Source organism: Sinocyclocheilus anshuiensis, unplaced genomic scaffold (assembly GCF_001515605.1).
Source record: "Sinocyclocheilus anshuiensis isolate Anshui unplaced genomic scaffold, SAMN03320099.WGS_v1.1 scaffold817, whole genome shotgun sequence".
Classification (NCBI taxonomy): domain Eukaryota; kingdom Metazoa; phylum Chordata; class Actinopteri; order Cypriniformes; family Cyprinidae; genus Sinocyclocheilus; species Sinocyclocheilus anshuiensis.
The window spans coordinates 898270-923248 of NW_015536521.1; the positions used below are offsets into that span (position 1 = coordinate 898270).

The following is a 24979-nucleotide window of genomic DNA, read 5'->3' on the forward strand; positions in this document are numbered from 1 at the left end:
TAATTTTTAATGAGCCAAAAAGAATGCACGTCACACCTCTGTTTATCAATTTGCACTGGCTGCCAGTAGCTGCTCGCATAAAATTCAAGGCATTGATGTTTGCCTACAAAACCACCACTGGCTCTGCACCCCTTTACCTAAATTAATTACTTCAGAGTTATGTGCCCTCTAGAAGCTTGCGTTCTGCAAGTGAACGTCGCTTTATTGTGCCATCCCAAAGAAGCACAAAATCACTTTTACGGACTTTTAAATTAAATGTTCCCTCCTGGTGGAATGACCTGCCCAACTCAATCCGAGCAGCTGAGTCCTTAACCATCTTCAAGAATCGGCTAAAAACACATATCTTCCGTCTTTATTTGACCCTCTAACTCTAGCACTCTCTATTCTAATTATATTCTTAAAAAAAAAAAAAACATTTGTAACTTTTAGACTTGCACTATTCATTCGTTAAAACAAAAAAAAACTAACACGTGCTTTCTAATCTTTTTGTATTCTATCTGTTTTCTTTTCATTTATTATACAATTAACTAAAGCAAAAAGACCTCTAACACTAGCTTGCTCTATTTATTTATTATATTATTTTTAAAAAACCTTGCTACGTGTAGGCTACTGCGTTAAGCTAACTGAGATTTGTTATAGCACTTGTATATCATTGCTCTTTTGTTGATTTTGATTGCTTCCATTGTCCTCATTTGTAAGTCGCTTTGGATAAAAGCGTCTGCTAAATGACTAAATGTAAAATGTAATGTAAATGAATGAATTCGTATCAGCTTAAGGCAGTTCACGCTGGTTTTAGGAACCTGCAATAGCTGGTTTGAGCTGGTTACGGGTCCAAGGTGGTCTACCAGCATTTACCAGGTCTACCAGGTCAGTATCAACTCCATCTAATCCATCCTGGATCAGCTAATGACCATAAATAACCAAAACGGTCCAACAATAAACCATGTAAAATTAGAATGTCTCAGAATGATTACAATTATTTTAATATACGTTATTAATATTAATATTATTAATATAATTCGTATTAGCTATCATTATTATTAATGTATCTAACCTTAGTGTTAAAATAAAGTTAAGATAAAGGTATCTAGTGCTGTCTAGTGCTAAAAACATAAAATCAAGATTTTTATTACTACTTAAGTCATATTTATTGAAAACAGTTTTTGAAACTGGAATCTTAAAATTAACTGTTATTGAACTACCTATATCGACACTCCCAGTTTCTGTTTATAATATCAACATAAATTACTCATTTAAATTTACAACATTTTAATGTAAAATGGAGTGCATCAATGAATGTAGGACTGAAAGATTGGCAACCTGACCAATGTCAAGTTGTCAACAAGAAAGTTCAAAGAGAAAACGGAGACGCTCTGGACTGTATTGTAGATTGATAAATCAAATCAGTGATCGCACTGGATGACAGACACCTGCTGCAGCCAATCGCATTGAAGCATCCGTTCTGTTCCTGTATGTGGGTGGTAACCGCAGCGGCCAATCGCGTTATGGCATCAGTTCTCTTCCTGTAGGTGGGTGCTTGTTACCTGTGTGAATGAAGCGATTCGACACTGGAATTTAGCGAGCTCACATTCTGGGCTTTTATCGCTGGAGTTTTTACACAGCGGCCCTGGATTAAACGAAGAAATGGCTGCTGTGGTGACCACGTAGAGATATTTTGCGTTTCGTATTTTATTTTCGTCTTAAGGAGGAAGCACTCAGTGCTGCCGTTAGCCTATGCTAACTCGCGTTCAGTTTCGCTGTCCTGGGGTTTTCCTGCTCTCGTTTCTGGAGGAATTAATGTAGACCCTGTCGAGATAAACCATGGAGTGTTGAAGAGTGCACTAACATCGGATAATTTCGCTAAAAAACACTTATGCCAAAGTCAGAGGTGTCTCACTATTGCTTGTAGCCTGTTAGCGGTTTGGCTAGTGAGTGTCAGGTGATATTTAACTCTGAGAGGAATGATAGCCTTCTAATTAAGCCGAGAAACTGATCAAATAGATTAAATATAATATTTGCGTCCCTTCTGATTGGTTTTACGCCTAACAATTTGATTCAGGCTAAAATTTAGTCGTTCAGCTGTCGGCGTTAGCGCTATTGCTGTTTAAACACACGGTTTGTTTACAGCTCTAAAAATATTCGGATCCCAGTTACGTTTTCATTGAAGTGCTATTGAACCATTTGCTGGACATTTATCTCTCTACTGTCATTTTTTTAGACTCAATATAATGTCAAAGCTGCTTCAGGCAAGCTAACATACCTATGCTAACATTAGCTGAAGTTGTATGGTTTAAAGCCAAATCCACTGAGACATTTGTCAGCGTTCCTTTATTTAAACGATTCACTGCTTACAGATGATGCTTAGAGTTTTTCCTCCTCCAGCTGTAGATATCAGCTACTGCCATACGAGAAAATTTTGAGAGGATATTATGACTGTTTAGGCCTGGAGATGGCTGTAGGTTAAAATAAATCAGCAGTCAGTTAAGATATAAAACTCTAAACCGTGTAATATATACATATCTCTCCTTGGGGAACGGGGAAGTTTTACAGATTTGTGCAGAAAAACTAGAAATTTAATTCTCAGGACTCTGAAGCTGTATACCATATTTACAATAGTTGCAAAAGCATAGAAAGCCAATGGAGACATTATATCTTACTGCCCGTCTTTTCTCTGCTTTGCCTTTAATAGTATGAAGATTGCAGGTGATCATTGATCGTATACATATCTGTTATCATCTCTAAATTTAATTAAATATTTTATAGCCCCCTAAACAACCTGATTCCTCATTTGCATTTTCTAGAAAACCCATATTAGGCTACTTTATCTAAATCGGACAAACGTCTCATGCCTTAGTAACGGCCACAGATAGGTTAAAATGACCATATTCAAAATAGCCTGTTGATCTTAAGTATGTCATCAGAACAGCTGATTTATTTATGGAATTGTGTTTGTTTAAAGTGCTGGAAAGTCGTAAAGAAACCAAACCAAGCAGTTTTGATGATTCCTCAGGATGAATGTTTTCATGTAGCCCTTGGGTCACAGTTGTGCCAAAAACTTTTGATGAACTGCACTACAAACGGGCCTGCTGGAGGAGCATGCAAACAAACAGTTGATACTAAAAGAACACAGGTCTGAAGTTGTTCTGGAACGTCTCGCTTTCTGCTAATTCTTTCATAACCAGTCCATCCTGAGGTTCCCAATGGAAGTGCCGCACTAGAAACTTTGACAAGGGAACTTCAAGATCTCTGGGTTGTCTCATCCTGAAAAGATAAGATGGGCTCTCAGGCTCTTCAGATATTGCGGCAGGGAGTGTGGGCCTCTCTGACTGGAGGATGGTACGTGGACCCTCATCAGAGTACCTTCTCAAACTGCTTTCATCTCTACCTCTGGATATTCCTCTTGGCCTTCCCGTTTCTTCTGTACATGGTGAGTTCTTGCAGTCATTCCTGAGGTAAAGAAAGCCACCAGCCCATGTTTCTGGAAAAACGTGTGTAATACTGATGAAATCCAAGAGCCTGTGCGGTTTTGAGGCTTAGATGCACTAACATTGAGTAACTTTCCTTACCTGCTGGTGTTCAGGTTTAGCCTACTCTAGAAAGACATTGAGGCTAAAACTTTGTCAAGATGCATGACAGACAGCTGCACATATCGACAGATTTTATGAAGCTATTTAAGTGAAATTTTCTGTGAAGTGTCTTTTCTAAGTAGTTACACTGAAGCAGAACCAAGGCAACATCTATCTTTAAAAAAATGTATATACATATATACACTACTGTGCAAAAAATTTGTGGTCAGTAACTTTTTTTTTTTTTTAAGAAATTAATGCTTATATTTACCAAGGACATCAAATACATTTAGAATGCTACAAAAGATTTGTATTTCAAATAAATGCTGTTTTTATTATTTACTATTCATCAAAGAATCCTGAAAAACGTATCATGTTTTCCACAAAATTAATCAAAAAATCAGAATAACTATTTTCTATAATATAATAAATTCTTCTTTTCTTTTCTTTTGCATCATGAGACTTTTCTTTCTTTTGCATCATCAAGGATCATGAGACACTTCAGTACTAGAGTAATGACTACTGAAAATTCAACATTGAAATCACAGGAATAAATAGAAGTAGTTATTTTAAGTTGTAACAATATTTCATAGTATTACTGATTTTACTGTATTTTTTTTTTTAATAAATGCAACCTTGGTGAGCATTAGAGACTTCTTTCAAAAACTTTTTACTGACCCCAAACTTTATTTGGTAGTGTGTGTATATATAATAATCGTGACCCTGGACCACAAAACCAGTCTTAAGTCACTGGGGTATATTTTTTAGCAATAGCCAAAAAACATTGTATGGGTCAAAATTATCGATTTTTCTTTTATGCCAAAAATCATTAGGATATTAAGTAAAGATCATGTTCCATGAAGATATTTTGTAAATTTCCTACCGTAAATATATCAAAACGTAATTTTTAATTAGTAATATGCATTGCTAAGAACTTCATTTGGACAACTTTAAAGGCGATTTTCTCAATATTTTGATTTTTTTTTGCACCCTCAGATTGCAGATATTCAAATAGTTGTATCTCAGCCAAATATTGTCCGATCCTAACGAACCATACATCAATGGAAAGCTTATTTATTCAGCTGATGTATAATGTATTTATTCAGATGATGTATAAATCTCAATTTTGAGAAATTGACCCTTATGACTGGTTTTGTGGTCCAGGGTCACAGTTGTCATGATTTAAAGGCAAAACAGTATTTTAACTTTCAGTAAAGTTCCTTTTCAAGGCAATAGCCTGTTTTAAAGTTTTACAGGATGTAAGTACAAGCTCCTTACAAGTACAATCAATGTTATTGATCAGATATACAAGAAAGAATCATTAAATAGACGTCAGACTTCAGGAACACATTCCTTTGCCTCCATTGTTTTCTGAGTGTTACAACCAGTTGATGATAAATACAGCAAAGCATGTGGGTAAACATGAAATGTTATTATGACATCACTCATGATACTTGTGCTTTCACTATTATGTGAACCTCCATCTTGCTGCTCCTGTAATACTCCTAAGTTCACTGTTAAACATTTTATTGAACTTAACAGCTTTTAATGTCATCAGACAATTATTCTGTTCAGTTTTTTTAATGATGTTAAGTAAATTGTTAACAAGAAAACATCTTGTCTGTCTTATGTGCATTTACATGTTTATTAATTTATTTCTTAAACAGATTTTACTCTGATCTTGCCATGAAAATAGTCTTATATGCCAATAATGTAGCATAAACAACCAAGTAAAACAATACATTTACCATTAGGTATAGGCCTAGTTGTATTTTGCATACTGTTAGAGACTTACGCAAGAACATTATGAAATCAGATTTATTGCACAAGTTGTGGTCCACATAAGAAGCAGTGTCTGAAATGAAACTGAGGTTGTAATTTTTGCAACCACGTTGATGTGATTCTCCCACATTCATTCTTTTAGGCCCTTCCTGCCAGTTTAGTGGTGGCTGGTGTGTACTGCGCTGTGATAGCGGCCTTCTTTACGGCCATAAAAGCAGTGAACTTCCAACTACATGCCATGTTTGACCTGGGCGAGATTGTGGAGAAGAGGCAGGCCTCGTTCACCACAGACCCCAATAGAGTGGAAGAAGGAGAGGAAGGCTCTGGCGCTCACGACGGAAGCCAGCGCAGGTAGCGTGTAACTACCTTATTATATTTTGTGGTCAAACTACAATGTGACACTTTTCTGTCTCTCAAGTAGGCAGCATCAGTTTGTTGAGCATTGCAAGCATCATACTACTGAGTCAGACATTCTTTAGGGATTTGTTGTTGGTGAACAGCTGTTAGTGGTGTTGAGCAGTCGCTCCACTGTAGTCAGTTTTAGCTCATGTCGGCATGCCTGTGCCTACAGGGACAGTGGTGTCGGTGTGGAAATGACGGTGTTCCGAAAGGTGAACTCCACCCCTCCTGTACGCTGCAGTTCCCAGCACTCACTATTTGGATTGAACCAGGTGTCGGTGAGGATATTGTTAATGCCAAACATCCTTACGCATTATTGTTCTTCACTTGTAGGAATTTCCTCTGACTCGTTTACTTTTCTTTTGCTCAGGAATTTTTACCACAGCTTGAAGACCCTGGAGGCTCAAAGGGTACATTGTGTTGTTGTTACTGTTGCTTTTTTAAATAAACTACTCTAAATAGTTTGTTAACATGAACTGGTATGCTTACATTTCAATACTTATCTGATTTTTGTCATTTTTAAAATTCCAGATATAAAAGAGCTCATGCAGGAGCAGGGCAGTAATATGATTGTGACTTCTACATATAGAGATGTCCTTCGACACAACTCTCAGGACAACACTAGTAAGAACAACCCCTGTTACAGATGCTGTAAATTAGGGCCACATAGGACTGTTCCTTAGACTTCCAATTTAGAGTGCTACCTTTGTTTTAAAAATCTAATTCAGAATTCCAAAAATATTTGAAAGTTGGTATGAAATGAACATTCACTTTATCTATTTTGTTAATGCATGTGATGATGTCTTATTGTGCATGATTTGTTTATGTATGTTTTTTTTATTATATATATTTTTTTTTGACGTTTAATCAAAATGTAACTCAATCTTTTGGTGAAAAAGACAAAACTCTGGTGATGTACATCAGATTTCTCCAGTCATTTATGAGCTAAGCAATCGTTAGATTTTATCACCATTGGTAGCGTGATGTATTGTAATCCTTTTTTTTTCTCAGTTGGTCAGAATAAAAGTGGCAGACATGTTACTTGTTCAGATGACATTTTCTGGTGAAAATTCATATTAGGGTCATACTTCCAAGATGTAGAATCTGTGATTCCGAAGTGCAGTGAATGTCCACACCGGTGTGGTGACTGACAGCCACACATACTTCTCAAAACATTAGATAATGCCGCAAATAACTGCAATTGCAGGTTTCACACAGAGAGAATAATCCGTTTCACTCAATCACAGCTACAGTCACAATATGGATTTTATCACGTAGTGAACTTTTCATGCAGTACTTTTGAGCTGCTTATTTCATGAAATATTGTGTCTGGTGTAATCAAACAAAAAAAAAAGTAAACTTCTGGCTTACAATCATTGATAAGTATAAAATGTATTTTACGTGTTTATTGCAAAAATTATAAAATACTATAAATTAGGTTAACTGAATGAATTACTTGCTTAAAGCAAATGAATTAGTGAAATATTGTAATTTGCACATTATTCTGCATGAACCTCTAAACCTCTCTGCTGTACTCGGTAGTAACTGCACGTTTTTTGTTGTTCCAGGTGTGGCGCCAATCTGCTTGGCTGGGGATTACAGAGGGCTAATTGGTGTGGGTGATGTATTGTCGGGAGGTTTTAGTAGCCTGCAACCAACAAATTGTCCTTCCATCCCGCCGTCCCCATCCAGCCAAGAAGATGGAGATGAGAAGGACCAGGTGGATAATGGGGGTGCGGAGCAACTATCTCAGCAGAGCCCCGATGGTGATGGTCTAGGAGGCTACTCCCCCCACGGACCTTCAGCTGAGTCTGAGAGTCTGGGAGATGCTCCTCTCAGCCCTCTCATCAAGAGTAGCTTGAGCGAGGAGCTAAGCGAGAACTTGTTGGGCTTGGGCCTTGACCCTGTCACTTTTGCTCCTGGTGCTGAGCACCCAGGCAGCCGCACAGGGGTAGCCCTGGCTGCAGGATCCACTGACAGCTGCTTCAGTGGAGGTGGAGTGGTCACAGACAGAGAGACTCTTAGTACAGTCAGTAGCTACCGCAGTGAGAAAACAGACTCAACCCAGCTTGAGAGCCCTTCGCTGGGCCAGACGCATAAACTCAAGTCTAACGCTCCTTCCACAGCTTTGCCTCAGGGTAAAGGCCCCTATCAGCAGCCTGGAGATGTGCTCCAAGGTGGTAGTGACACGGATGACCTGTCAGACAGCGTGCTGCTACGATCACCCTCCAAAGAGCTCTCCTCTGGGCAGGGCCTGGACAGAACTCTGGTGGAGGGAGAGGACCTTCCCCCTTTGCTTACGGACATTGCACAGCCCTCCTTGCGGGACTCATCACCGTCTAGCAGCGGGCCTTCTGAGACCTGCGATCTTGATGGTGGCATCCCCATACCCCCTCTTCCTCCTCCACGCCAGGCCTGCTCTGTACCATCAGGGTTGACACTGGGCTTGGTCTGCTCAGAGCCCGCTCTGCCGGTCTCTGCCCCATCCTACCTCCTAGCAGAGCCGCCGTCTCTGCAAGCGCAGCAGCAGGTAGTGCGACCTAAAGATCTGAAACTGCTACGTGCCGGTGACAGTGTGGGTCACCGACCTGGTCGCAGGAAAGCTCCCCGCAAACGGGGCACTGCTGGCAGTAGCAGTTTCGACTGTGGCTCCTACCGCCGGCACCACAACCGTGGCCAACACAGAGACTACATCCCTGTACGCAGTCGGCTGGGTGCCAAAGCCTACAGCGAGAGCTTGTTCGAGGACTCCAGCGATGAAGACGACGGCAGCGACATGAGTGCTGGCTCTAGTCTTGGATCCCAACGTCGCTTCAGCTCTGACGACGAAGACGATGATGATGACGATTCTAGCTCCTCTACCTCCTGCTACTCCCCCGATCTGGCAAATACCGGCATCGCTTCCCAACCTGTCCCCCCTCAACTACCTAGCCCTGGAGAGGGGGAGGAGCCTGACACAGTAGGACCCTCCCATTCTCACAGTGCTCAGCGCTCAGCAAGCACAGCCAGTGCCAAGACTCATGCCAGAGTGCTCAGCATGGATGGGGCCGGTGGAGGCTCCAACAACACAGGGGCCCTTGCATCTACTATGCTACCTTTACCCCTTTCTTCTACTCCTGCCCCACGTCCACTCACCATCTCTAAATCAGATCTGGAGGCTCGGACATTGCACTCAGAGGGCTTCTCCAGGGCCCACCATAGGTTAGACTCTCTTGGAGGCTCCTGGGCTGGGAACCAGATGGTCTGGAGGGCAGGAGAGCTGCTGGAAGAGGGGGCAGTAGGAGGAGGTGAAGAGCGAACAGATTCATTCTTAATATTTCGTATTTAGAGCCTGGAATGGTTTCATGATTTGTGGTGTTGCTCTTATTTTTATTATCTGCTGTAGTGAATATTTAATGGTTTTTTTTCTTTTATTAAAACTGTTGCCTGTTGCTGTTTGCCCATGCAGCCCCAGAGGAGGGAAGTAAACGTGACTCTGTGAGCAGTGTAAAAAGGACACAGGCCATTCGCAGGCGTCATAATGCTGGTAGTAACCCCACCCCACCCCCTTCTGCCATGGGCTCTCCTCCGAGTCTTCAAGACCTTCAGAGAGTCCGCACTTCCTCTCACTCCCGCACACGAACGCTCCCCTCTGCTCTGCACTTTGCTGCCTCATCCTTGCTGCTGCTGCCCCGCAGCGGTGTTCACGAGGCATCCACCTTCGATGACACCTCAGAGGGAGCTGTGCACTACTTTTATGATGAGAGCGGTAAAGAACATTTTGTGTTTCAGTGACACTGATTTAAATATGGCTTAGTTGTGGTTGTTTCTTCAATTAAAATGATCTAATTTCAGGAGTAAAGAGGTCTTATACTTTTGGGCCTGCTGGTGGAGGATATGAGGACCCAGTCCAGTAAGTCTTAAAACTTTTACCATTGGGGTGATATACAGCAGTCTCCCAGGATTTGACCCCTTTTTCTTGGCTCAGGGAGCGAGAGCGACAATCGCAGTCCTCTAGCTTTACCTCCACTGATGTCCAGGAGGTGGCGCCAGTGCTGTCCATGCTGCAGCCCAGACCGGTGGTCCTCCAGGGCATGCAGGTTCGCAGGGTGCCTCTGGATATGCCAGAGGTGAGGCTTAACTCTTCAGAATCATCAGTACACATTCCGTTTCAATCCTCATGACTGCATTGACGTTAGGGGTGGGTGCTATACCGGTATGAACGTGACTACCGGTATTATGTTGTTCCATGATATGGATTTTGCTATACCATGGATACCGTTATATATTCATGAATTCAAATTTTGCATTTATATAGTTTTGTTCAATTTGGTACACTTTGCAAATTTTAACACAAATGACAATAAAGAGTCGAGGCTGAACGTTTTTGTCCTCTGTGTGCAATGCCGTACTACACAGGCATTAGTAATAATAGACATAGAGCATCATAACAGACCAAATTAATAGAGCACAAATCGCCTACTCCATTGGTTCCCAAACTGGGGGACGCAGCAAGGCTGAGGGATAGTGTACAGTCAGCAGATTATTTTACAAAAGAAACCTCTGCAGGGTGATAGACTACACTGCATAATTTTTCCGCTTATGTGGCCACTTATCTGATAAGTAAATAATTGAACGCAAAATATTAATTTGACATTTTAATTACCTCAACATGACTTGCAGTACCTGCTTGAGTGCTCCGTTATCAGTTGTAGCAGTTGTGGTTGTATCAATAACAGACCACTAGATGGCGCGATTGAAGAATTAGAGTTGTATTGCAGGGAGCTATGTAGAAATATAAATGAATGATGCATGGTTCTGCTCTAAGCATGAAAGTTAAAAGTTTGTGAAAGGACTTCCAGTGCCAGGTAAACGTAAAGCAGATTATGAATATACTTAAGATTCACAAATACCAAAACAACGTGTCTACACCAGACGCGAGCGGCACGATTTGACAAAAGCAAATATAACCCAGTGATATTCTCTGCTGTGGACAAATCCATGACAGTAAACTGAAGCCCCGTTCTATTTCTGACGAACTCCAGCGCTCTGACACAAAGGACCATTTCAAATATTTATAAGAGAATCATGAAAAAAATAGTTTCCTCAAAAATATTAAGCAGCACAAACATTTACAACATTGATAATAATAAGAAATGGTTACTGAGCAGTAAATCAGCATATTAGAATGATTTCTGAAGGATCATGTAACACTGAAGACTGGAGTAATGATGCTGAAAATTCAGCTTTGATCACAGGAATACAGTAGCCTATATGTTAAAACATTCAAATAGATCATTTAAATTGACAATATTTCACAATATTACAGTGTTTATTGTATTTTTAATAAATAAATGTAGCCTTGGTGAGCATAAGAGAAAAAAAAAAAAGGAGGAGGGGGCTTGAAAAGATTTTTCTCTACAAAAGGTTTTTGTCCTCTGTGTGCAATGCCGTACTACACAGGCATTAGTAATAATAGACATAGAGCATCATAACAGACCAAATTAATAGAGCACAAATCGCCTACTCCATTGGTTCCCAAACTGGGGGACGCAGCAAGGCTGAGGGATAGTGTACAGTCAGCAGATTATTTTACAAAAGAAACCTCTGCAGGGTGATAGACTACACTGCATAATTTTTCCGCTTATGTGGCCACTTATCTGATAAGTAAATAATTGAACGCAAAATATTAATTTGACATTTTAATTACCTCAACATGACTTGCAGTACCTGCTTGAGTTCTCCGTTATCAGTTGTAGCAGTTGTGGTTGTATCAATAACAGACCACTAGATGGCGCGATTGAAGAATCAAACTTGTATTGCAGGGAGCCATGTAAAAATATAAATGAACATGGTTCTGCTCTAAGCATGTAAGTTACAAGTTTATGAAAGGACTTCCAGTGCCAGGTAAACATAAAGCAGATTATGAATATACTTAAGATTCACAAATACCAAAACAACGTGTCTACACCAGACGCGAGCGGCACGATTTGACAAAAGCAAATATAACCCAGTGATATTCTCTGCTGTGGACAAATCCATGACAGTAAACTGAAGCCCCGTTCTATTTCTGACGAACTCCAGCGCTCTGACACAAAGGACCATTTCAAATATTTATAAGAGAATCATGAAAAAAATAGTTTCCTCAAAAATATTAAGCAGCACAAACATTTACAACATTGATAATAATAAGAAATGGTTACTGAGCAGTAAATCAGCATATTAGAATGATTTCTGAAGGATCATGTAACACTGAAGACTGGAGTAATGATGCTGAAAATTCAGCTTTGATCACAGGAATACAGTAGCCTATATGTTAAAACATTCAAATAGATCATTTAAATTGACAATATTTCACAATATTACAGTGTTTATTGTATTTTTAATAAATAAATGTAGCCTTGGTGAGCATAAGAGAAAAAAAAAAAAGGAGGAGGGGGCTTGAAAAGATTTTTCTCTACAAAAGGGAAAGTTTGGGAATCACTGGCCTACTCAAACACACAATATTTAATTTAATTCATACAGGCCTACCTCATGTTGCACGTTTGCACTTTTTGAGAAATACAATAGTACAATAAAAAAGTCTTTTCAGGTCTATGTCCAATCCCTCACTTTTTCTAGTTATATTAGGTTAAAATATTTTGCCTGTAATTTTTTTTTCTCATATCGCAATATAAAATCGATATCGCCTGGACAGTGTAAAATATCGTGATATGAATTTTAGCTCATATCGCCCACCCCTAATTGATGTTTTTCTCTTTGTAGTTTGACCTAGATCATGAGTCCCCTCACGAATCCCAGGAGAACACACTGATGATTGAGGAAAAGGCCAAGCCTAAACAGTATTACCGTTTCTGGGTGCTGCCGGGGAAATGGCTAAGAGTTCGTTACGACAGGCTTGCTTTGCTAGCCTTACTGGACAGGAACCGACGAGTTGGGGAGAATGTTTTTGCGGTGGTGTTGGCCAGCTTAGTGGCGTTCCTTGGCTTCCTGTTGCTTCTCCAGGGCTTTTTTAGGGACATCTGGGTCTTCCAGTTCTGCCTAGTCATTGCCAGCTGTCAGTACAGCTTGCTAAAGGTCAGTGTGAACATTTTTGGAATGGTCTGTTTGTGTTTGTTTTAGCAGTATGTTGGTGTTGGCATCTCTTGATAATTGTACGGTGTTCACATGTCCCGATAGTGGTGTTGTGTTTGTGTTAATCAGTTTTTTTTCCCTTGTCCATTTCAGAGTGTGCAACCTGATGCAGCATCTCCGATGCATGTGAGTATTTGACTGTTTGTCCGTCTTTTCTTGGACCCGCCTAGCTGAAATCAAACAGAAATTAATTTAATGTGGTCTTCATTGCAGGGCCATAACTGGATCATAGTGTACAGCCGACCGGTGTATTTCTGCTTGTGTTGTGTGCTGATCTGGGTATTTGACCTGGTTGGCCACTCGGACAGTATGAGGCCTTTCACCCTCTACGGGGTCACCTTCTTCTCCGCACACTTTCTGCTCTGCGCTAGAGATATGCTCATAGGTCTGCTCACTCGCTGTTAATCCTTTCTTAATTGAGTTGTGCAAAATATAATAGCCTAATAATTCATACGTTTCCTTTGCAGTGTTCTCCCTCTGTTTTCCCATCATCTTCCTGTTTGGGTTTCTACCTCAAGTCAACACGTTCCTCATGTGTTTGTTGGAACAGGTGGACATGCACATTTTCGGTGGAACTGGTGAGACCGGTGTTATACTTTACTAATGCAATAGCAGTAACACTTTACAATAAGGTTAACATCGATACATAAACTAGCAATGATAAGTATTTTATATAACGTTTACAAATGGAACTTTATTCTAAAGTGTTACTACTACAGCTATGATGGTTCTGCTCAACTGGTACAGCATGGTGCTTGCAACTCCAAGGTCATGGGTTTGATTTCCAGGGAGCTGGCATACTGTGTACATCCCTGCACCACAAGTATGTCTTTTCATTTGTGTGTTTCAGCAACCACAAGCCCCCTGCCCTCAGTCTATAGTCTCTTGCGCAGTATATTGGTGGCGGCTCTGGTTTATGGATTTTGCCTTGGTGCCATCAATGTAAGTGGGAGTCTGTTTGTCTCTTTCACAGTAGAACTGTGTTTATTGGTGCTTCCTTTACTTATTTTATGTGTTCTTGTATGTGTAGGCTCCGTGGGGAGAGGCACATGTTCCGGTGCTCTTCTCTGTTTTCTGTGGCCTCCTCCTGGCCTTGTCCTATCATCTGAGCAGGCAGAGCAGCGACCCAACCATCCTCTGGTCAGCGTCACCACACATACATGATTTTCCAGTCATCTTACTGCACCAACAGCTCTGTGATCAATATCTAAACTTCTATGATTTTACACTGTTCTCTGGACAGGTCTCTAGTCCGCTCCAAGTTCTTCCCAGAGCTGGAGAGCCGAACACCAGAAGAGCCCCCATTAGAGATTAAAGACCCTCTCCCAGAGAAATTGCGCAACTCTGTGGTAAAAGCACTCTCCGTTTGCATTTATCTTTTGCTAAATAGGCGTTCCAATGGCTTTTAAATGGCTCCCTTCTCTCTGACTCTGCAGAAAGAGACTCTTCACTCAGATCTGGTCATGTGCCCTCTTATGGCCATTATCACCTTCGCCATTAGTGCCAGCACCGTCTTTATTGCTCTGCAGGTCAGTAGGCCATCTAGAATTTGATTTTGAGTATGTTAATAGTCTCATTGTGAGAACTAGTCCTCATGCAAAGACTGAACATCATTTCTAGTCTTGTGAAGTCTAGTTCATTGTAGCAAATCTGTTCGTTTGAAGTTTTTATTTTTTTTAAATTACTGTCTTGGTTTTAATACGTGTTTTGTGCACTGCTCTTCAGCCCGCTCTAAGTTACATCCTGTATATCTTGGCTGGGTTGGTGGGGTTCTTCACACACTACCTCCTGCCTCAGCTCCGAAAACAGCTGCCCTGGTTCTGCTTGGCCCACCCTGTGCTGCGCTCCAGAGAATACAGCCAGTTTGAGGTCCGAGGTGAGTAGTCAAAACTACACGCACAAACTAATGTCTGAATGTGTGAACAAGTGTGATGGACTGATCCCTCTCTGTCTCAGATGCTGCTCAGCTCATGTGGTTTGAGAAGCTGTATGCTTGGCTGCAGTGTGTGGAGAAGTATTTCATCTATCCGGCTGTAGTGCTCAACTCCCTCACCACTGAAGCTCACACTGTCAGCCAAAACCCTGACAAACCTGGAGCCTAGTAAGAACGGGAACATCCTAGTGTAGAATAAAGCACAACACTAGCTGATGTTACTCTTTGTTTTGGAAGATTTTGAATTCAAGGTTTTCAATGTGGTTTCAAACTTTAGATTTTAGACATGGACAGTGATGACATCTTTTATTTGTTCCTTTAGTGGCCGTGCTCTATTCATCTCAGTGGCTGGAATGAAGCTACTTCGTTCGTCCTTCTGTATCCCGTCTCAGCAGTATGTCACTCTGTGCTTCACCGCCCTCTTCTTCCAATTCGACTACCCGCGCTTTTCACAGACCTTCCTCCTCGACTACTACTGCATGTCCATCCTCTTCAGCAAGGTCTGAGAATACATCCACATCTCTCTTAGATGCCTTCAAAAGACCCAAATTCATTACGTGTAACGTTTTATATCTGTCCCTTGAGTCCGCTTATAATGTTGTGCAAGTGTTCTCATCGTAATCTAGTTTACGTCTATATGTACACTACCATTCAAAAGTTTGTGGTTGGTCAAATTTTTTATTTAAAGCTGCAGTCCGTAACTTTTGGCGCTCTAGCGGTTAATAAACAGAACTGCGTGCGTCTTGCGGAAGAACATTGTAGCCGGAGCTACTTCTCTCTGTTTATGTCTATGATGAATCACGCAGGTACTGGGCTACTCCACAGCGGTACCTACCCGAACCAGTCTAAATAGTTCGAATATAAACACTTATTATAGGTGTACTGTAGTGATTCAGGACAAGCCAAAAACACGGTTTGGAAAATGGATTCATGGTGTACTCGCTTATTATATACATTTTGTACATTTTGAACACAAAAAAGTTACGGACTGCAGCTTTAAGTCTCATGTTCACCATGTCTGCATTCATTTGATCACAAATGCAGTAAAACTTTAAAAGAGTGAAATGTTATGTCTATTTTAATATATTTTAAAATGTAATTTATTCTTGTGACAGAAAAGCTGAATTTTCAGGAGCCATTACAGTCTTCAGTCTCACATGATCCTGCAGAAATCATTCTAATATGCTGATTTGGTACTCAAAAAACAGTTCTTATAAATGTTAAAAACAGTTGTTCTGTTCTGGAAACCATCATACTTTTTTCAGGATTCTTTTACAAAATGGAAATAATTTGTAACATTATAAATGTTTTTACTGTCACTTGATCAAATGAATGCTTCCTTGCTGAATAAAAGTATTAATTTCTTGAAAAAAAAATCTAACTGACCCCAAACTTTTAAACGGTGTATAAACAAGTAGTTGACAGTAGTTTTTTTTTCTTCTTTCAACAAATAAAAATTTGCATGAATGTCTAAAGAAAGCATTTCATATAACTGGCCACCATTTCTTTTAAGGGTTTCACTATTATTAATCAATTTTATCTTCACTTATTAAATCTAAATTGTTCTGGTGAAATTATTCCAAAAGACAAAAATATTCCTTTAAGGAAATGTTTAGGATATAGTTACATAATGTATGCATGCTATTTATGTGACATTTTTAAAGGTTTGAATGTAGTGTGTAACTTACACTCTAACTGGAGTGTGGGTTTGTAAAGCAAAAGATGAAGACTGATGTTGCTGTCATCTCTCCTGTGTGTGAGCAGCTGTGGGATCTGCTGTATAAGCTGCGTTTTGTGCTGACCTACATTGCACCTTGGCAGATCACATGGGGTTCTGCTTTCCATGCCTTCGCTCAGCCATTCGCCGTTCCCCGTATCCTTTTCCGGCATTACTCACACACAGACCTGAATGCTGATCTCATAACTTTTACCTGTTCTTGTTAATTTGTGCCCAATGTTACAGCTGTACAATTGGTTTTATATGTTCCTCCTCAGCTGGTTTTCACAGTTGGTACAGTTGCTTGGTTGATCCATGCGATTTATTGTGCAGCCCTAATATATATGTATGTGTGTATGTATATATGTATATACACGTTTATATATATATATGTATGTTTATTTATCATTAAAAATTAATTCCCCTTAACTCCAGTTTTGATCTCAGACTCAGCCATGCTGTTTGTACAAGCTGTGTTTTCTGCTCTCTTTTCCACTCCTCTCAACCCTGTGCTGGGCAGTGCTGTTTTCGTTACTTCATACACCCGACCTGTGAAGTTCTGGGAGCGAGACTACAAGTAAGCCTTTAGAAATCTTGAGCAGATGTCAGCCGCGTTGTTTGTTTTGTTAATTCAGTCTTAGCATAAAATGTTTGAAGACGTGACTAGAACCCTTAAATACCATTTTGTCTTTCAGCACCAAACGGGTGGATCACTCCAACACACGTCTGGCCACACAGCTGGACCGCAACCCTGGTACGTGATATTGTATCTGAGTTACACAGACCTGCCATCTGTCTACTGTCTTCTTAATCTATCCTTTCATCTCCCCTTATCTCTCGCTTGGATAGGTGCTGATGATAACAACTTGAACGCTATCTTCTACGAGCATCTGACGCGCTCTCTTCAGCACTCACTGTGTGGGGACCTTCTGCTGGGCCGCTGGGGAAACTACAGCACTGGAGACTGCTTCATCCTGGCCTCCGACTACCTCAACGCTCTCGTACACATCATTGAGATCGGCAACGGCCTCGTCACTTTCCAGCTCAGAGGCTTGGAGTTCAGAGGTGAGCCAACAGGAGAGGGACTGGAACAAAATGCAGCACTATTTTCTCTGTCCACTGGAATACACTACATGACTTTTAAAACACTAGGTGTCAAACTTACCAACTTTGTTAATGGTTAGAGACAAAAGCACTAAACGACTGAGGATCACATGCTACCTGACCATTCAAGTTGTTCTGAACGCAACAAACTTGCACAGAAATGTGCTTTGTAGCTAGGAGGTGCATGCCAAATGAAATTGAGTTCTAAAATTGGCTCAAAATATCAGAGTCTGTGCCTATTATACACTGTGATTTTCTGTGAAATCTGTCAACACCAACTGGCCAAAATCTGCAGACTGGCTCTGACTTTCGCCAAGTAGTGTTGCTTCTTCCGGACTGCAAATTGTGAAAATTCAGAGCACAAGTCATGTAGTGTAGACATCTCAAAGCATGATTCATACTGATTCTAAAATATTACTTTTTTTTTTTTTTAAAGTCAGAGACTTGGTCACTTTTATTTGTATGACAAGAAAAAACATGGTAGTGGAGTTTAATAATATGAATGAATTTGGTGCATAAAATGGTGCTTTCCGATACTTTATGGTTTCATGTTTAGCTGCAACTAATTTGGCTTGAACATGTTTTTTCCTCACTTAATTTTCTTTTCTATTTTTTTCCTGAATGACTGTTTTAAGGAACATATTGCCAGCAGAGGGAGGTGGAGGCGATCACTGAAGGGGTGGAGGAAGATGAAGGCTGTTGCTGCTGTGAACCAGGTCATCTCCCCCACATGCTCTCCTTCAACGCGGCCTTCGGCCAGCGCTGGTTGGCTTGGGAGGTGGCCGCCACCAAATATGTGCTGGAAGGCTACAGCATTAGCGACAACAACGCAGCTTCCATGCTTCAAGTATTTGACCTGCGCAAAATTCTCATCACATATTATGTCAAGGTCAGTTCCTCTCAGACGAGCGACTCAAATAAAACCTCCACTATCTGAGATGGCAGAGCAATCATCCAAGTTTCTCCTTCTCAGAGTATAATTTACTATGTGACCCGCTCGCCCAAACTGGAGGAATGGTTGGCCAACGAGACAGTGCAGGAAGCGTTGCGGCCCTGCCTCAGCCCTTCCTATGTGGATAGTGACCCCACCTTTAACCTGAACATAGATGAAGATTACGACCACCGTGCTTCCGGCATCACTCCCTCGTCCTTCTGTCTGGTGTACCTGGAATGGATCAAATACTGCAACAGCCGCAGACAAACGGTATTTTAATGATGGCCTTGCCTTGCTGTTGACAGTTGCTGACTTGGGGTTTGGTTACAAGGGAATCAAAGATTTAACTCACTGTGTGTTTTTGTTTTGTCTTCTGTTACAGCCATTTGAGAGTGAGAAGGATTCCCCTCTGGTCACACTGTGTTTTGGGTTGTGTATTCTGGGCCGTCGAGCTCTGGGCACCGCCTCCCACAGCATGTCAGCCAGGTAAGAGTTTAAACTGATTACCGAAATTTTGCTTAAGCTGAAAGCTTATGTTATTTAAATGCGTTGTGCACCATTCACACATGCAACAATTTTACAGAATAGTGTTTCTACTGCTGCATACCCTAACTTGCAGGTTCTGAAATACTCCTCCAAGGGGATTCGTGTGATTCTCACCAAATTATGCCAAGACAAAGGATGCTATATATTGAACATACAAAAAAAATAGGGAAACAGGAAGTCTTATATCTTCAATTTGATCTAAATCATGGGGGCTGATCACATGGTTGTGGCTGTTGTGGTTCACAGTCATAGCGCCACCAGCTGGCAGCAGGAAGTGTGACGTACAACGGATGTTAAAATAGTCTTTTTATTTTTACCAATTTAAATACATTTGCCTTAAATGTATGTGGCAGTGGGGCTGTAGTGCTTGGGCCTGTTTGCACTTATTTTTTCAAATCATATTTCTGCACCTTTTCACTCATACTGCTAGTTACTGCATAATCAGTGCTTGTTTGCATGAAATTAAGCTTTTCTCAGCCTTTTGCAATGCTGGACATGGCGACTTTATATCACTGCTGCTTATGAATTGCCATAAATCGCATAACTCTCATTGGCTTCCAGTTACTTGCTACAAATCACTGTGTGAATGCCACTATAAACCGTTTTAATCGGCAATAGGCCATAAACATTTATTTAAACGTGATTTTCTTGCTTTGTTGTTTTTTTTGTGAGTGGGATTTTGTAGATGTAAAATGCACTGATTCTTATACGTTCTTATTCTTATATGTTCAGCTTGGAGCCTTTTCTCTACGGCCTTCATGCCCTGTTCAAGGGCGACTTTCGTATCACATCTCCTAGAGACGAGTGGGTTTTTGCAGACATGGATCTGCTGAACAGGGTGGTGGCTCCAGGTGTACGGATGTCCCTCAAACTGCACCAGGTACAGCTTAGACATTCATCCATCCCTATTGACATCACACTTTAATTAGGTTTCTAGGTCAACACAGTGATATATTCATAGCTTGCACCAAAATAGACTTTTGGTGTGGTAAAGTGAACATCACGTGGTCTGATGATGATGCAGTTATGGAATGGATCTCTGGTTTACTTGATTCTCATGAGCCAATTTTTTGTCTCCTGTTTACTCCACAGGATCACTTCACCTCTCCTGATGAGTATGAGGACCCAGTGGTGCTGTACGATGCCATCACTGCTAATGAAGATAAGATGCTGATCTCTCACGAAGGCGACCCTGTGTGGCGCAGCGCTATCCTGGCCAACATGCCTTCTCTGCTTGCTCTCCGCCACGTTATGGATGACGGAAGTGACGAGTACAAGATCATCATGCTGAACAAACGCTTCCTCAGCTTCAGAGTCATCAAGGTGCTTTGCTGCAGAAGCCTGTTTATACGCATGTACAGTGTATCTTATCGTGGCATTACCATAACTAATCTCTCTCTGTTGCTTCCTTCAGGTGAACCGGGAGTGTGTGCGCGGGCTGTGGGCCGGACAGCAGCAGGAGCTGGTCTTCCTGCGGAACCGGAACCCTGAACGCGGCAGCATCCAGAATGCCAAACAAGCCCTGAGGAACATGATTAACTCGTCCTGTGACCAGCCCATCGGATACCCTATCTATGTCTCCCCACTCACCACCTCCTACACTGGGGCCCATGTTCAGCTACGTTCTGTCTGGGGAGGCCCCATCAGCCCTCACAACATTTACACGTGGTTCATCAGCAGCTGGGACAGGTCGGGTGGCACATGTGTGCATTTTGCCATGTTACAGCACATTTTAGGCATTCAGAGTTTTTTATTTAAATGCTCTCTGTTCTCTTCAGGCTTCAGAAGGGTTGTGGTGCCGGATGTAACAGTGGGGGGAACATTGACGATTCAGATTGTGGTGGCGGCTCTACCTCCATCAGTAACAACCCTGCAGCTCATCCTCCCCAGAACACAGCGTCCAGCATCCCTCAGCCTCATCCCACTATTGTACAGACCTCAATGGGTATGCCACCTGCTTCTCTTGTACTGTTAATGTACAGTCAATAAAGCAATGATGTGTGCAGGCTGTAAGTTTCACTTTTTCCTTCCTTTCTCAAGGGACTGACAACCCCGTTGGGCCTTCCTGGCCGCTGCATCCCCAGCCCCTCCCATTTGCCCTGCTCAGCCAATCAGAAGGCAGGATGGATGCTGGGCTGGTTAGCTCCTTGCACCGCACCTCTTCCATCCATGGGCTTTTGGGGCAACACCTGTCCAGCTCCCAGCTGTCTTTCAGTAGTTCAGTGGCCCTGCCGCCTGCAGACCGCTTCTGCCCCAGTAGCCTGCAGGACAACCCCAGTCACAGGGCGTCTCAGAGGGGCCTAAGCCTGGGACATGGTAGCGGGCTGCCCTATGAGGCTCTGTACAGCAAATGGAGTCTGTCAGGGAGGAAAGGATTCAATGGACCTGCTGTAATGGAAGGGGACGGCTCAGCATCACAGAGCATACGCACACAGGTTAGGATGCATCTTCTATGATGGGCACGTTTTAATTTCTGAATTAAACTTATTTTTTTAGTGGCATGTAGTTAAAAATGTCAGGGTGGTACAACTGTCTGGATATCATAAAGGAAAAAATCTTCAATCAATACTTTAAAACTTTTTCTTTGATTAATCAAAATTAGTGCTGTCAAACGATTAATCGCATCCAAAATAAAAGTTTTTGTTTACTTAATATATGTGTGTGTGCTGTGTATATTTCACGCATATATTATGCAAACAAAAACTTGTATTTTGTATGCGATTAATCACGGTTAATCGTTTGACAGCAGCACTAATCAAAATTGACAGTGAAATATATGGTTACAAAAAAAATCTATTTTAAATGAATGCTGTTCTTTGAACTTTCTATTTGTCAAAGAATCCTAAAATGCATGATGGTTTTCACTAAAATATTAAGCAGCAGAACTGTTTTCAACACTGATAATTAAAGAAATGTTCAACATATCAGAACTCTTCATATCAGAATGATTTCTGAAGGATCATGCGACACTGTAGATTGGAGTAATGGCTGCTAAAAATTTAGCTTTGCTGTCACAGAAATAAATTACATTTTAAAATATATTGAAATGGCAAGCAGTTATTTTAAGCTGTAATATTTTTCACAATTTATACTGTATTTTTGATCAATAAATGCCGCTACTGTGAGCTTGAGAGAGAAAGCCAAAGTTTTGACTAGTATAAATATTAATAACCTATTTATTTACTTTTTCCTAGCCTTCGCAGCCTCCCCTCCCTGTCCTTCCCTCGGATGCCAGCCCAACACTGGATCCAATGGGAGCAGTCATACCCTCTGAGACCACGCCCCTTACATCATCAGACCCACCCAGTGCATGGAAGGAGTCTACAGAACTGCCTTTACTTGAGCACCTCCGCTGAGCCTGCACAGCTGGGATCAGACGAGCCCATGGTCATCCTCGCCATCCAGAGAGAGCGAGCTGGGAGGACTTCAAGCTGACCTTATCAACCCTTTTTATAATTCAAGCATCTTCAGTCAGTTCTGCGTATATTAGGAGGTTTCTCACAAGTCTCCTTAATAAACACATCACCAGATACAGAAGCACACTAGAAGAGTGCTGCGTTAAGTAATGAACTCTAGACTGAGCTCTCCTAAGCTTCTTTGGCTACTGTTCTGGCCTCCAGGCCCAAAAGCCAAAAAAAGTTGCCAGTCAGTGCAATATTAAGGGATTTTCTTCTTTTCTTAGATAAAGAGGGTCAGGTCATTAAATCAAAGTGAATCGGTGACCTGTACCACCAGCAGTAACAAAAAAGGAACTCTCCTCTCCTCTGTAGCAGCCTTAAACCTACTCAAGCTTTTGTTTTTACCCCTACGCATCCAGTCCTTCGCTACGCATCAGCCGTATTGTGCAGGATTTCTCCCTTTGAGGCCCAGAGCTTTCCACCACACAAGCCACTGTCCTTTCAAGACCAAAGGACTCGAATTTGATTCCCCCTCACTGAGCCGTCATTTCGTAGCTCACACATTCCAGCAAAGACATTCGATCGTGTCACCCATCACCACACGACCGTTCTTCAGCGAGCTTCAGGGATAAGACTTGAATATAATCACACAAATACTCGCTCACATGCACACTTCCCTTAGCACCTGGTGCTCCCTACATAGTTTACAGCCGGCTCAGGTGAGGACGGAGGGGCCTGAGATTCGTAGGACAGTTGGGACAAAGAAGACGTCATCAAACCGGTGGTCTGTCTCTTTCTTTCTTTTCTTTGTACATCCCACAGGCAATCAGACTACCTACTAAATTCCTAAACTGCTCCCTACCGATTGGGCTCTGATGGTGATGTAGTGGGCCGGAGCACATGAGGGCTTCCTGGCCTCCCATCAGGCTTTTTCCTGCTGCTGCAAGTGCCTGCAGTTTGTCTCCCTCTACTGCAATACTACTGCTACCGCACCACCCCCTCTACTACTAATAGAACTAACCAAACTACTGCTTTGACTTCTAAACTCCAGCGTTTTAGTTGGAAGAACTTGATGGGGAAAAAAACAATAAAGATGTACCGATTCTAAAGACAAAGATTTATTTGATTGCTGATCTCAAATGGAGATGTGCGGAGTGGCTGTTTTTTTTGTTGATTGTGCTGATAGTAGCTGGACATGAGTGAACTGTAACCTTTGCCCCCATTCTTGAATCCACCGGATTGTGACTAACTAATTCCCTAAATCTGTGTGTAATACAACTGGAAATTCGATGTCATTCTGATGTTAAATATCTGCTGTTGGGCGAACGAAGCTCAGACCGCCTGCTGTGGAAAGCAGGGCACTTACTGCCTCTACTACAACAACAAACATATCAAATGCTCGCAGTCAAACAATACAACACTGACATCAGCCTGGAATAGCTGCGGCGTGTCGATGTAAAGGAGCTTGAAATTTCCCATGAGCTGTTTAAAGTGGTTTTCTGATTCAGAAAGCCGTTCAGCGCTTTTTCACCATACAATTTCCCAGCTTAAAATGATTGACGTGGCTGAGCTGTGCTCTGAAAAAGGCTTCGCGTTGAACGATATGGTTTGAGAGTCAGCATGCGGGGGCCGCCATGGGAAAATGGTGCTTTTCGATTCGACAGACGGTGTTCAGGTGAAAGAGAAGGATTTTTGCTGGAAATTTTACACTGGTTCCACAGAGTAATGCCGTTTTATGCAAAATAATGCTGTTTTCTGTTGAGAGGCCCCACTGTGTTAATTTTACAAAGCTGATGGATTCAAAACGGCCGATTCTTGCTCAATCAGCATCAAGTTTTGATGTGATTTGAGCCTCTAGCTTCGTTTAGTGCCAGTAGACGCAGTTCACACTGAATTGATCATGCTCACGCATTCGTATTCTCACTTAAACCACAGGTTGTTAGTAGGTTTATAACACTGAAAATAGATAGCCTCTCTGCCCATAACAGACTATATCACAAGTTGTTTGAACACTAAACATCAAGTCTCTCTGCAGACTGTGCAGCCGAGTCTATTTCGGAAACACCACCATCTCAAGTCTCTCATGTAGTCTGCTGAGCAAACCTGCCCCGTTTATGGCTGTCTTGGGGGAGTCACGCTTCGGTGTATCTGTGCTTGCAGAAGGGTCCGACTCTCTCTCTCGACATAGAATCATGAAGTCTGGGGAATGAATCGGTTAATACTGCTTAAGCACAACTATTGTAAAATAGTACACCATCCTGTATTTTGTTTTCTTTTTTAATTTTAGTTATATGGAGGATCATTTTATTTAAAAACTGTTATTGAATATTCAAAGTTATGTACAGTTTTTTTTATGTGATTTCTTTTCCCCCTCCTATTTAAATTAAAGCTTTTTTGTCATTGTTTGCAAAACAGCCTTTTTGTGAATCCATTGGTCTTTTTTTTTCCTCCATGTCAAAATGTATGTAGTGGCTGGTAAATTTGATT

At 41.5% G+C, this 24979-nt stretch overlaps 1 protein-coding gene across 1 annotated transcript; it reads left to right on the forward strand.

The window, feature by feature from the left end:
* Positions 1-1543: 1543 nt before the first annotated feature.
* On the forward strand, positions 1544-24612 carry LOC107693781 (pecanex-like protein 3). The gene is made up of 33 exons (XM_016493294.1): positions 1544-3427; positions 5491-5699; positions 5920-6025; positions 6118-6157; positions 6279-6371; positions 7316-9034; positions 9196-9495; positions 9582-9639; positions 9715-9856; positions 12492-12803; positions 12954-12986; positions 13074-13245; positions 13328-13438; positions 13711-13802; positions 13891-14000; positions 14104-14209; positions 14297-14389; positions 14586-14736; positions 14817-14961; positions 15116-15293; positions 16558-16666; positions 16958-17087; positions 17206-17264; positions 17360-17575; positions 18250-18503; positions 18588-18818; positions 18931-19034; positions 19827-19974; positions 20187-20417; positions 20509-20783; positions 20873-21039; positions 21135-21529; positions 22289-24612. The coding sequence occupies exons 1-33, from the start codon at positions 3275-3277 to the stop codon at positions 22448-22450; spliced, it is 6804 nt and encodes a 2267-aa protein (XP_016348780.1). The 5' UTR covers positions 1544-3274; the 3' UTR covers positions 22451-24612.
* Positions 24613-24979: the final 367 nt, after the last annotated feature.

Excerpts from the sequence above, each read along its gene's own strand:
- LOC107693781 (XM_016493294.1), top strand. The coding sequence starts at position 3,275 with ATGGGCTCTCAGGCTCTTCAGATATTGCGGCAGGGAGTGTGGGCCTCT. Across the intron at positions 6,026-6,117 it reads TTGGATTGAACCAGGTGTCG|GAATTTTTACCACAGCTTGA; the intron begins GTGAGGATATTG and ends TCTTTTGCTCAG. Across the intron at positions 13,803-13,890 it reads TTTGCCTTGGTGCCATCAAT|GCTCCGTGGGGAGAGGCACA; the intron begins GTAAGTGGGAGT and ends TTGTATGTGTAG.